Source organism: Chiloscyllium plagiosum, unplaced genomic scaffold (assembly GCF_037043375.1).
Source record: "Chiloscyllium plagiosum isolate Xiang-an unplaced genomic scaffold, Cpla_swu_hap1 HiC_scaffold_53X, whole genome shotgun sequence".
In the NCBI taxonomy this organism is placed as follows: Eukaryota; Metazoa; Chordata; class Chondrichthyes; order Orectolobiformes; family Hemiscylliidae; genus Chiloscyllium; species Chiloscyllium plagiosum.
Genome location: NW_028270191.1, coordinates 16,772,801 through 16,786,689, shown reverse-complemented (window position 1 = coordinate 16,786,689; position 13,889 = coordinate 16,772,801). Strand labels below are relative to the sequence as shown.

General features: G+C 40.7%; 2 protein-coding genes across 4 annotated transcripts in view; one reads left to right on the top strand and one right to left on the bottom strand.

The window, feature by feature from the left end:
• Positions 1–13,889, bottom strand: part of LOC148134655 (uncharacterized) — a 268,788-nt gene that overhangs the window by 107,424 nt on the left and 147,475 nt on the right. The gene's annotated exons all lie outside the window — the stretch shown is intronic.
• LOC148134657 (uncharacterized) overlaps positions 1–13,889 on the top strand; it is a 48,094-nt gene that overhangs the window by 22,669 nt on the left and 11,536 nt on the right. The window contains exons 8-11 of the mRNA XM_087985615.1: positions 859–992; positions 2,986–3,073; positions 4,100–4,224; positions 7,835–7,942. Of these exons, the coding sequence (XP_087841741.1) occupies positions 859–992; positions 2,986–3,073; positions 4,100–4,224; positions 7,835–7,942 (455 nt within the window). The remainder of the gene's footprint in view (positions 1–858; positions 993–2,985; positions 3,074–4,099; positions 4,225–7,834; positions 7,943–13,889) is intronic.

Here is a 13,889-nt window from a genome sequence, read left to right as displayed (position 1 = left end):
ATTTTGAGCTCACTCCTTCTTTTATTACTGACTAAAGTTGTAGAATGCATAATCTAGCTATCTAGAATTGGGAAGGATGAACTCATTTATTCAGGCACTTGGAGATCTAATACTCTTTTGTTGACCAACTTCTGTATATTCTTAAAGCAGAAATGTATCACAGAAATATTAGATGCCAGTAAGGAATCTCTTCTGGACTTGGAATTTTCCTCAATGCAAGGTTTACTTTGGGCTTGATTTTTAACTCTAAATGAAAAAATTGAGACCTGAACAAGATAGTATGCTGGGCCCTGTAGGAAATGAGTTGAATGCTCAAAAGCTGCAGCAAATGTTTATAACCATGACTGCGTCATTCTATCAAATTTCACTTGATCAAATGTACTTTGGCAAAGTATCGACTTGTAGTCCCCATTGCTGAATAGGGACCTATTTTATGTTTGAGTATCTTTTTCTCATGATCGTTTTTTTTTTGCAGTTTGAACTTCTTTTCCTGCAATAGAGAAATTACCTTCCTTTATTAATGCATTTGTATTTGAGCTCTCTTTCTTGACTAGTTGTATAACATTGTATTGGCAAGGTGTCAGTCAGGCCACGAGACTCAAATTTTCACTAATTGTGACTTGACTGCAGACCAAAAGCCCAAATGATGTTGACCAAGAACTCAATCTCTATTATAAACCTATCTTTATCCCAGCTGTGTGTCTACTCTTAGATATCTTTTGTGCTTCTCAACTTTGTTCAGTCTCCCATTTCTGACACTAAATTGTGAAGTGTTCAAAGAACTGCAAAAGTACATTCACTTTCTGTAACTTCTGGTAAAAGAGATTTAATACTTTTGCTATTTGCTTTCCTTTTCAGGTGCAGGTACTGAAATAAGTTCTCCAAGTTCCATTCTTCAACCAATCAAATTATATAACCAAGTTAGCAGTAGACTGCACTTTTCATCCCAGAAGGCAGCCAGATGTAAACCAGATGGCCGGGACTTCAACTTGGTCTGTATATGTCTCTGGATAATGGTGATAGACTATCAAACATATCTGTATTCTTTGAGAATGATTTGGAGATCCCGGTGTTGGGCTGGGGTGTACAAAGTTAAAAATCACACAACACCAGTTTATAGTCCAACAGGTTTAATTGGAAGTACTAGCTTTTGGAGCGCTGATAAAGGAGCAGTGCTCCGAAAGTTAGTGCTTCCAATTAAACCTCTTGGACTATAACCTGGTGTTGTGATTTTTAACTTCTTTGAAAATGAGCAGGACAATAGTTTGCGGAAACATTTCAACTGCCCACCCCTGAGCTTACAAGAGCAATGTGCTAAGGTGGCCTTGTAAATTATAAATTTGCTTGTACTCCCCTTCACCCTGCACTCCCAGTCCCCAAAACACAGCGTATCTAATCTAGGTGGTAGCTGGTTACAGTGGAAAGTTCAGAACTAAATTAGGCTGTTCATATTGAATCTAAACTCCGATTAAACTTTCGGGAGATTCCTGTGGAAGTCAGGTATCCTTTCACTCCAGAGTCAGCTATATGTGTTCTTTCTGAAATGACTCCGCAGATGCCGATCTACTGTCACTAAGTAACCCTTAATTTGTATGAGAAGAGTCCTAGACACTGGTCCAGCTTCCTCCGCTCTCAGTGAACAGAACCTCTGACACTCCTATTTCTATCTGTCAGCCAGAGCTTCCTGATTGAACCAGGTTAATAGTTCCAAACAGGGAATTCCTATTCTGAGTTCTATCTGGCTGACCTCGTTACAAACACGACACTTTTTCCTTCCTCGTAGCTCATCTTGAAATTATGTTTGGAAAAAGCTGACCATCCTGTCCATCAAGTGGCACTGGAATACCAAAACAGACAGAAATCATAGAACTCCTAGAGTGTGGAAACAGGCCATTTGGCTCAACAAGTCCACATCGATCCTCTGAAGAGTATCCCACCCAGATCCATTACCCTCCCCTATTACTTTACATTTCCCCCTGACTAATGCATCTAACCTACACATCCCTGATCACTATGGGCAATTTAGCATGGCCAATTCACCTAACCTGCACATCTTTGGACTGTGGGTGGAAACCAGAGCACCTGCAAGAAACCCATTTTTTCAACCCATTGTTTCTACTTTTCATCCTATAGGAAATACAAACTTAATTGGATTCACTGCTGCTCTGTTTTGAGGTGAAGATGTTATACAACTATTATGTTGTACATCTTGTACAAGAGCAACTGTTTACTATGTGCCTCTTAGATGAATCAGTTGTCTCTCAGTGAAATTAACCCTCTACAAATTTTTGTAAACTTGAGTTTTGTGAAATCTTCTTTGAACGAAGAGTTCCTATTTATCAATCTATTGTTCTGGGTCCTCATCACCAACTACTTGGGATTTATGGGTCTTTCATGAAAGGAAAATGAGTGCATTTGATCTTCTCTGTTTTGTATAACAGCTGTGCAGTTCTGAGTTTAAAGCATCGTTCTCAAATTGATCTTTGGATTCAATGGCTGTTCTGAGTATGGCAGGTGCAAAGTAGGGGGAATTAGTGCATGGCATGTGTGAATAATCAAGTTAGAAAATATACTGGCGATAGCTATGATGAATAGGGAAATTGATTTTGGCTTCCTAACACACACCATATATTTTTGGATGTTGATGAATTAAACTGGGAATTGTAAAACATTTTGTGTGAGAAAGAAGTTGGCAAAGGAATGAATAGCATCATGTATAGATTGAGGATTGATTGTCCACACTCTAGCTTTTAAACAAATTGATCTCTACTCCAGTTCAGCCTGGTTAAGATAAACTGAAATAAATTAATGGCAGTTATTCAGATCCTGGGATCAGTGGTGCTATTGAAATCTTATTCCCCTTTGCCAAATTTACCCAATTCAATAATTTGGCCATTTTTCTTCTCTCTTTGCATATATTCTTCCCTCCTCCTATTTCTCCTTGAAATTTGAACTACATAACACTTTCTTCATCTCTCTCTTCAGATGGAAAGGGCTTGTGAATCGAATCGCTCTGTTGCTCCTACATTTGTTTCTGTTGGAGGTCCTGCCACTTGCAAATCAGATACCGAAGGTAGATCGAAAGAAAGACTTTTTTATATCAGCCTTTCATGACCTTTAGGATTTTCAAAAGTGCTTCACAGCTAATTAAGTACTTCGGAAAATATTTGTTGTAGTAATATTGGAAAATACAGCAGCCTTTTACTTTTGCTCTTTGTGGAATGGGATAACGATAGGACAGTTTAGATTATCTGAATCTTCAGAATCAAATGAGTGGTGATTCCCCATTTGCTTTTTCCTGTTGTGGAATAAGCAGCGATTGCTCAGCAGACTGAAGGCTAAACCTGGAACTTCATTCTGTTTGATATACGCTGCTAATTGAATTCAAAATCAGATACATATTCAAAGTAATCAATTTTCACACAAGGCCTAGTCTAAGTTAGATGATAGATGGCAGAGTTTTAATTAGCTTAAGTATATTCAGCATGTGAGATGGGACACCAACCAGTTGAATCTGGAGCACAGATGAGCGCTTTAGTGACTGAATTGAGGCAGCGGAGGATTTAAGTGATATTAAGGAAGTGAAAGTAGGTGGACTTTGATAAAGAAGTTGAGGTTGAAATTTCAGCTCAGCAACCAATAAGATATAGAGGCTGCAAACATTCCAGATCAGCCAGAGTTGACACATGGGAGTGGGGGTTCAGTGCTGAGGAGGTCTGCAGAAACTAAAAGTTCAGGAAGAGAGTATTATGGTGGGAGACTGGCTATTAAGTATGCATTCTGACAGTGGAGGTTTTGAGAGGTTGAGATAGAGTAGAGCAGCTTATCATCAATGTGTGAAAGCAAGAAACCTCCTCATGCTGAAGAGCTGTCAGATGCTTAACTGTATTTACCTGCCAATTATCAGTTTTGCTATTAAGGTAGGGTGTGAATTGTGCTGAAGATCAGTAATCTTTGTCAGTGGAGATGCCAACTTCACCATTAACTGTGTTAATTTAAGACTAAACTGGGATGTAAACAATGAACTTATTGTGGTATACGTCTATGTCATTTCCCATGCTGGCCTCTTGAAGCTAATATTGTAAAAACCTCTCTTTAGATCTAAGAATGCAAACACCACATAGAGTGTTACAACCATCTAACTATCAATTCAGTAGTACACTGGCTCTATCATCTCAAAACGTACGGCATCCAAGAAATATGCCTGCTCCCCCTTCAAGTATGGTAAGTAAGTTTGCACTCAAATTGATGGTTTGCATGTTGGATTCTTGGTTTTTTTTGAGTATCAATGATCAAAAAGCTGTTTTTTGGCACAATAAATTAGTACCTGGAAAGGTTCTGAAAAGGAAATCAGACCTGACAAATTTATTAGAGTTAGAGTTCTTTGAGGAGGTAACAAATAGGATGGATAAAGGGGATAGATAAAGTAGATATGATATAGTTGGATTTTCAAAAGGCATCCAATAGGCACACAAGGCTACTTAATAAGACAAGAGCCCAGGGTGTTGGGGGTCATATATCCCCATGGTTAGGAGATTGGTTAACTAATAAAAGACAGAGTTAGGTAAAGGGGGCATTTTCAGGATGGCAACCTGTAACTAGTGGTATGCCACAGGGATCAGTGCTGGGGCCACAATTATTTCCAATCTATATTAATGACATGGATGACATAAGAGAAGGTACTATTGCCACGTTTGAAGATAATGCAAAAATACGTGGGAACGCAAGTGACGAGGACAACATTGTCTCCAAAGGGTTTAGACAGGTTGAGTGAGTGGGTGAAAGATTGAATATAATGTGGGAAGATGTGAAGTTGTGCACTTTGTCAGAAAGAATAAAGAGCTGAATATTATTTAAGTGGAGAAAGAGTGCAGAAAAATGCACTGGAGAGGAATTTGGGAGACCTGGTGTATGAATCACAGAAAGCTAGCATCCAAGTTCAGTGGGTAATGAGGATAGCAAATGCACTGTTGGCCTTTCTTTCCAAGAGAATGGAGTATAAAAAAGGCAGAGTCAAATGTTGTGGGAGAGCCTTGAACAAGAGTGCTAAGTAAGGGGTTGCCCACTTAAGACCCAAGATGAGGAGGAATTTTGTCTGTGAGGATAGTGAATCTGTGGAATTCTTTACTATAGAGGGTTGTAGAAGCTGAATTATTAAGTATATTCAAGACTAAGATGGACAGTGTTTTAATCAGTTAGGGAGTCGAGGATTGTGGGGATAAGGCAGGAAAGTGGCATTGAGGGTTATCAGTTCAGCCATGATCAAATTGAATGGTGGAGCAGACTTAATGGGTGAATGGCCTCCTTCAGGTCCTACATCTTTATGGTCTTATAAGAACATAAGTATTAGGAGCAGGAGGAGACAATTCAGCCCCTCAAGCCTGCTTGTTTCAGTCCCAGGGTCCACCATACTATGGGATAATGAATTCCACAGATTTCATAGAATTGTAAATTTTTACAGTGTAGGAAAAGTCCATTTGACCCATCATGTCTGTACAAGTTCCTAAAAGAGCTACCCAGCTAGTCCATTCTTCAGCCCGATTTTCATAGCCCTCTTAATTGATCACTTTCAAATATATATCCAGCTCTCATTTGAATCCTCCTATGGAAACAGTCTCTCAGGCAGCACATTCCAAATCCTAACAACTGAGTAAAGAAGTTTTTCCTCGCCTCACTCCTTGCTCTCTTGCTGACAATCTTGAAATTGTGACCCCTAGTTACTGGTATACCAACTAGTGGAAAGAGAATATCCTTCTTTACCCTGTTAAATCGTTCAGAATTTTGAACACCTCAATAAGGTCACCTCTTAATCTTCTCTTCTCCAAGGAGAATAAACCCAATTTCACTAACCTTTCCTTGTATCTAAAATTCCTCATTCCTGGTACCATTCTAGTAAATCTCCTTTTATCTCTCTCAAGGGGTTAAAATAAGGTGTCCAAAACTGAACACAGTATTTCAAATGTAGTCTGACCAATGATTTGTAAATGTGTAGCATCACCTCCTTGCTTTAATACTCTATGCCTCTATTTATTTATAAACCCAAGGCTCCCATGTGCCTTTTTAACATTTACGACCCTTTTGAGAAAAGTAATTTCTCCTCATCTCTTTTAAATCTGCCATCTCTTTGCCTAAAACTGACACCTCCTCATTCTAGATTTCCCCACAAGGAAAACCTCAACTCTCCATCTACTTTGTCAATCCCCTTTAACATCTTGTATACCTCTAAACTCTAGTGAGTATAGGCCAAAACTGCACAATCTCTCCTCTCAAAACCAAGCCTTTCATCTGTGAACTGCCTCCAATGCAATTATATCCTTCCTCATGTAAGGGGACAAAGCTGTCCACAGTACTCCAGATGCAGTCTCACCAATCCCTTGTACAGTTGCAGCAACGCTTCCCTATTTTTATACTCCATTCCTTTAGCAATAAATGCCAAAATTTCATTTTCCCTCCTCCATTACCTGCTGTACCTGCAGACAAGCTTTCTGTGATTCATGCACAAGGTCACCCAGATCCCTCTGACCTGAAGCATTCTGAAGTTTCTCTCCATTTAGATGATTCCAACCAAAAAGGATAACCTCACACCACATTAATCTCCATTTGCCAAATAGTGAACCATTCATCTAACGTAACCTATCCATATTCATTTGTAAATTTGTTTTCTTCATTGCAACTGACTTTCTCACCGATTTGAGTGTCATCTGCAAATCTGGTGATAGTACATTCTATCGCTGCATCCAAATCATGAATATAGATTGTAAATAGTTGGGGCCCTGAGGACTGAACCTCGTTGCAACCCACTAGTTACAGCTTGCCAACCAGAAAAAGATCCATTTATTTTAACTCTGTTCTGTTGGTTAGCCAATCCTTTATCCAAATAAATTGGAAACTTTGTACAGTAAACTCATTCAGTCTTGAATTTGTTTGTTTTCCTTCTCTATTTTGCCTTTTGCCATCACCCATTGTGTTGTTCAAGCATTTTTCTTTTCAGTTATGTATTGGGGGTGGTGTAGGTACGGGAGGTCCAATTTCAGCCAGACCCAGTCATTCTTATTCCTTTCTATTCAATGTGTCTGAGTGCTGTGGTTAATATCAGCTCACTCAGCACAGACAAACATTCATGTGGTACCACTCCCAAACAAGCCTGACTAGTCTGTTGACACCTGCAGTCTGGTATTGCATATTTCACATATTGCATACCCACATTTAGATGAGGTAGTGGAAAAGTGTACAACAATACACCAGCATTAGTTGCCACCCTTACAAGAAAGAGCTTGAGTACAATATTGGAATTTGCTCAAAATAGAATAGGAAGTTGTGTTCAAATGCTGTATACTGTCTCATACTCTTTGTCATTTATTTGTGTTAAGATGAATATGAATTTTCCTTGAACACTGCACAAATTGTTTAGTTGAATTGCATTTACAACATAATTGTAGATTCAGTTTAAAACCAGTTTAATGGAATAAAGTTGTATAAAATAGTATTCTAAAATATTGCATGCTCAATTGCTGCCACCTAACATGAACATTTAGTGACAATGTGGGCTCAGCAATTTAATGAAGAACTTGAACATTGAATTACCATTTAGAGGTTCAAGAGCAGTTCATTACTGGTCAAAAATTCATCTTCACATTTGATGAAAAACAAACAAGGCTAGTTTGACTTCAAAAAGAGTCATTAGATGTGTTCCTGTTGCTGCTACTGATCTTAATATATTCTTTAAAAATTCCCACAAACTTGTTCAATTTGTAGAGTCCCTTCTCCAGTATGCATGTGTTATTCAGAAATTTGGTTTAGACTCTTGTTAATCTAACTTTATTCGTTCCAACAGGTTGCAACTTATAAACCTGTGAATTGGTCAAATCATCACTCTCTCAAGGGCAAGACAGATGGACAGAGTGCCTCAGACCATACAAAGGATGGTGAATATCTGCCAATGGTGGGTGAAGGATAGTGAGGTTTTGTGTTATGTAACACGTTACAACTGTTTCTGTTGATGAAATTGGTAAACTATTTGTTCCGAGACTATTTAATGTACAAGTTCTTGACTATACAGGAGTATATGTCACTGGAGTGTTGAAAAAGCTGTCTTAAAAATTGCCTTTTTGGCCAAGCTGTCAGTTACCTGTTAGAACTCTGCCATTGTGGCTTGGATCCTCTAAAGTGCCCCCAAAAGTTATTCTCCCTTAAATTTGTCATTTGAACATACAAACATCCAAATCAGAAGCTAAACTAAGCCATTTTGCCATTGAGCCTGCTCCACTGTTCAAAACGTTGATGGCTGATCTGTTTGTGTTTCAAATTCCACATTCTCATCTAACCTTGATAACCTTACATTTTTAATTAGGAAATGCAGTCAATTTACCCCAATGACCTGCCTATACCACCTTCTGAAGCATTATGTTCCAAAGTGTCACAACCCTCAGCAAATTTTGCTTCCGTCACCAAGTCACCCTTTATTTACACGTGGAGAGTCCTTAATACTGGCCCAGCTCCCTCAGAGCCAGCTCTCAGAGTGAACAGAACCCTTGACCTCCCCCCCCCCCCCCCCCCCCCCCCCCGTTTATCTGTCAGCCAGGGCTCCCTAATTGGACCAGATTAACAGCCCCAATCAGGGAACTCTTATTCTGTGAGATTCATCTGGCTGACCTTGTTACAGTCACCACACAGTGCTTTTGTTTCCTTCATCTCAGTCATTGACATAAATTGTAAGAAGTCAAGGCCCCATCACAGACCCACTCATTACATCCTGCCAATCAGTAAAGGAGCCATGTATGATTAGACTCAGTTTTGTGGCTGGCAGAAATATCTATCAATGCGAGTATGTTACACCCTAGCATCATTTGATTCCAATTTGTGTAATTACATTTTAACCATTAACACCTTGTCAATGTCTTCTGGAGTCCAAGCACAGTAAGTCTACAGGCTTCCCTTTATCCACAGCACATGTTGCTCCTTCAAAGAATTCTGATAACTTGGTTAAATATGCATTTCCTTTCACAAAATACTTAGTCTTCCTGATTACCTTGAGTTTAAGTGTGCAGATATAATCTTTTTACTGATCCATTCTTAACACCTTTGCCACAACAGACATCAAGCTAACTGGCTTATAGTTTCCTGGTTTTTTTTTTAGATTAGATTAGATTCCCTACAGTATGGAAACAGGCCCTTTGGCCCAACAAGTCCACACCGACCCTCCAAAGAGTAACCCACCTAGATATGCCTACCTCCCTTAATAGAGTTACATTTTGCTACTTTCTAGTCCAATGGAACCTTTCCAGAATCTTGGGAATTTTGGAAAATTAACACCAACATATCTACTACTTCATTCTAGGTTCATTTAAAAAAAAGTAGCAAATGAAGTCGATTGGGACATAGGGACTTGTTAGTATCCAGCTCCGTCAGTTTACTCAGTCTCCCTTCCCTGGTGATTTGTAATTTCACCAAGTTCCTCTCTTCCTTCTACCTCCTGATTTACAGCTAATACTGAAATGATTTTTATATCCTCCTACAGTGAAGATAAAACCAGAATATTTGTTCATTCCACACCATTTCCTTCTTATCTACTCTTAAGACTATACGATGCTGGAGCAGAAGTAGGAGTCTGCTTCACCATTCACTGAGGTGATGGCTGCTCTGATAATCCTCCACTACACTTCCCTGCCTTAACCCATAACCCTCGGTTCTCTTACTGATTAAAAATCTGTTTGTCTTAGCCTTGAATTTACTTAATCACCCAACCTCGACATTCCTCTACAATAAAGAATTCCACAGATTCACTATCCTCAGAGAGAGGACATTCCTCCTCATCTCAGTCTTAAATGGGTGATCAATTATTCTGAGATGATGCCCTTTGGTTCTAGACTCTCCCACAAGGGGAAACAACCCTGTCTGCATCTATTCTGTCAAGCCTCCTAAGAATCTTGCATGTTTCAGAAAGGCCTCCTCTCAATCTCCTAAAGTCCAAAAACTACAGGTCCAACATACTCAGCCACTCATCATAAGAAAACCTCCATACCTGGGATCAATCTTGTGAACCTTTTCTGGACTGCATCCAATGTTTGGTATATCTTTTCTTTAGATAAGAGAACCAAAACTGTTCCCGTTGTTCTATGTCTGGTCTAACTAGTGTCGTATATAGTTTCAGCAATACTTCCCTACTTTTTAATACTCCGTTGTCTTTGAAATAAAGTCCACCATTCCATTTGCTTTCCCTATTTGCTGAGCTAGTTTGCTAGTTGTTTGTGATTAAGGCATGGACAACCCCAAAACCCCTCTGCTGCACCTTTCTGCAGTCTTTCTCAATTTAAGTAACATTTTGTTCAAATGAAAGTGCTTGTGTGCACAAAACACAACACATTAGCATTCAGGTGCAGCAGGCAATTAAGAAGGCAAATGATACATTGACCTTTATTATTAATAGATTGGAGTTTAAAATCAGGGAAGTGTTGTTACAGCAGTAGAGAATTGGTGAAGCTGCATCTGGAGTACTATATACAGTTTCAGTCCCCTGATTTTACAATGGATGTACTGGCATTAGAGAGAGTTTTACAAACTGATTCACGAGGCCAATTCCTGGGATAAATGAGTTGGCTTGTCAAGAATGGCTAAACACACTTTGTTTTGAAATTCATTTGTGAGACATGGGTGCTGCTGGCTGGCCAGCATTTAATGCACGACCCTAGTTGCCCTTTAGAAGATGGTGGTGAGCTGCTGCCTTGAATTGCCGCAGTGCACATGCTGTGTGGTCGAACCACACTGCCTTCGGGAAGGGAATTCCAGGATTTTGACCCAGCAGCATTGAAGGTGATATATGGATGTCAGGATGGTGAGTGGCTTGGGAGGAAGCTTGTAGGTGATGGTGTTCCCATATATCAGCTGGCCTTGCTTGTCCTTCTGATGGAAGTGGTTGTGGGTTTGAAAGGTGCTGTCTGAGGATCTTTGGTGAATTCCTGCAGTGCATTTTGTAGGTAGTACACACTTGCTGCTACAGAGCGTTGGTGGTGGAGGGAGTGGATGCTTAGGGATGTTGTGCCAATCAAGTGGGCTGCTGTGTCCTGGATGGTGTCAAGCTTCTTGAGTGTTGTTGGAGCTCCTCCCATCCAGGCAAGTGGGGAGTATTCCATCACACTCCTGACTTGTGCCTTGTAGATGGTGGGCAGACTCTGGGGAGTCAAAAGGTGGGTTACAAATTTCTGACCTGTTCTTGTAGCCATTGTGTTCACGTGGCAAGTCCAGTTGAGTTTCTGATCAATGGTAACCCCCCTGGACATTGATAGTGGGGGATCCAGTGATGGTAACACCATTGAATGTCAAGGGGCAGTGGTTAAATAGTCTGTTATTAGTGATGGTCACTTGCTGGCATTTGTGTGGTGGAAATGTTAATTGCCACTTGTCAACCCAAGCCTGGAGATAAATTAAGGCAAAAATATAGCCCAGGGATACTGGGGATAACTCACCTGCTCTCCTTCAAAATAGTGTCATATTTTATATCCATTTGAGAGGAAAATGGAATGGAAGATTAGTTTGAATTTCCCATTTGAAAGTAAAAGCCCTCAACATGATGTTGTGGCCATAATGGAGATGTGGGCTTCACAGGGGCAGGAATGGTTGCTAGATGTTCCAGGATTTAGAATATTTAAAAAGTATAGGGAGGTTGGAAAAAGAGGAGGGGGTGTAGCATTGCTAATTAGAAAATGCATCACAGTTACAGAAACAAAGGTTGTCAAGGAAGGTTTGTCTATTGAGTCAGTATGGGTGGAAGTTTAAGAACAGCAAAGGAGCAGCCATCTCATTGGGGGTTTTCTACAGACCCTCGAATAGCAGTAGAGAGATTGAAGAACTCATAGGCCAGCAGATTTTGGAAAAGTGCAGATGTAGCAGGGTTGTTGTTATGGGTGACTTCAACTTTTCCAATATTGACTGGAACCTCCTCAGTGCAGATGGTTTGGATGGAGCTGTTTTTGTCAGGTGTTTTCAGGATGGTTTCTTTCCTCAGTATGTAGACAGGCCGATGAGGGGAGAGGCCATTTTAGATTTGGTGCTCTGCAATGAGCCAGGACAGGTGTCAGATCCCGCGGTGGGAGAACACTTTTTGCTAACAGTGACCATAACTGCCTGACATGTACCATAACCATGGGAATATATTTAATTGGGGAAAAGGAAACTATGATGCTACTGGAGTTGGGAAATACAGATTGGGAGCAATTGTTCCACAGAAAGGGCACTACAGACATCTGGAGACTGTTTGTTTGTTTAAGGAGCAGTTGTTGTGAGTGATGCACAGATTTGTTTCTCTGAAACAGGTAAGATTAAGGAGCCTTGGATGACGAGAACAGAGGAGCTTCTAGTCAAAAGGAAGAAGGAAGCTTACATAAGGTAGAGGAAGCAAGGATCTAGCACAGCTTTAGAGGATTACAGGCTTACTAGAAAGTAGCTCAGAAATGGAGCCAGGAGGGGGCACAAAAAAGGCTTGGCAGGAAGGATTAGGGAGAATCCAAAGGCATTGTACTCATAGGTGAGGAATAAGAGAATGATCAGGGAGCAGGTAGGGCCGGTCAGGGATAGCGTAGGGAACTTGTGCATGGAGTCTGAGCAGATAGGGGAAGCCCTTAAATGAGTTTTTGCTTGGGTTTCACTCAGGAAAGGGACCTTGTTGTGAATGAGAACTTTGAGGAGCTGGGAAATAGGCTTGATCCGATCAAGATTGATGAAGTTGATGTGCTGGAAAGTTTGGCAAACATTAAGATTGATAAGTCCCCAGGGCCAGACCAGATTTATCCTAGGTTGTTCCAGGAAGTGAGAAAGGAGTTTGCTAAGCCGCTGGCGAAGATCTTTGCTTCCTCACTCTCCACGGGAGGCAAATGTTGTTCCTCTGTTCAGCAAGGCTAATAGGGAAATCCCTGGCAATTACAGACCAGTCAGTCTTAAGTCTGATGAAGGGCTTTTGCCCGAAACATCAATTTTCCTGCTCCTCGGATGCTGCCTGACCTGCTGTGCTTTTCCAGCACCACTCTAATCATGTTGGCATAAGCAGGGAAGATGTGTTGGGTATGCTAGAGATTATTAAGGTGGACAAATCCCCAGGACCGGATGGGATCGATCCCAGGTTGCTGAGGGAGGCAAGAGAGGAAATAGCTGGGGCCCTGACAGATATCTTTGTGGCATCCTTAAATACAGGTGAGGTGCCGGAGGACTAGAAGGTTGCTCATGTTGCCCCCCTGTACAAGAAGGGTAGTAGGGATATTCTGGGTAACTACAGACCAATGAGTCTGACATCGGTGGTGGGGAAGTTGCTGGAGAGGGTACTGAGAGATAGGATCTATTTATATTTAGAAAAGAATGGGCTTATCAGTGATAGGCAACATGGTTTTGTGCAGGGGAGATCGTGCCTTACAAACTTAATAGAGTTCTTCGAGGAAGTGACTAAGTTGTTAGTTGAAGGAAGGGCTGTTGATGTCATATACATGGACTTTAGTAAGGCGTTTGATAAGGTTCCCCATTGTAGACTAGTGGAGAAAGTGAAGTCACATGGTGTGCAGGGTGTTCTAGCTAGGTGGATAAAGAACTGGTTGAGCAACAGGAGACAGAGTAGTAGTTGAAGGGAGTTTCTCGAAATGGAGAAAGGTGACCAGTGGTGTTCCACAGGGGTCAGTGTTGGGCCACTGTTGTTTGTAATATACATAAATGATCTGGAAGTGGGCTCTGTTGGTATGATCAGCAAGTTTGCAGATGACACAAAGATTGGTGGAGTAGCAGAAAGCATAAGGGACTGTCAGAGAATACAGGAGGATATAGATAGACTGGAGAGTTGGGCGGAAAAGTGGCAGATGGTTTTCAATCCAGACAAATGTGAGGGGATGCATTTAGACAAGACTAATTCTTGA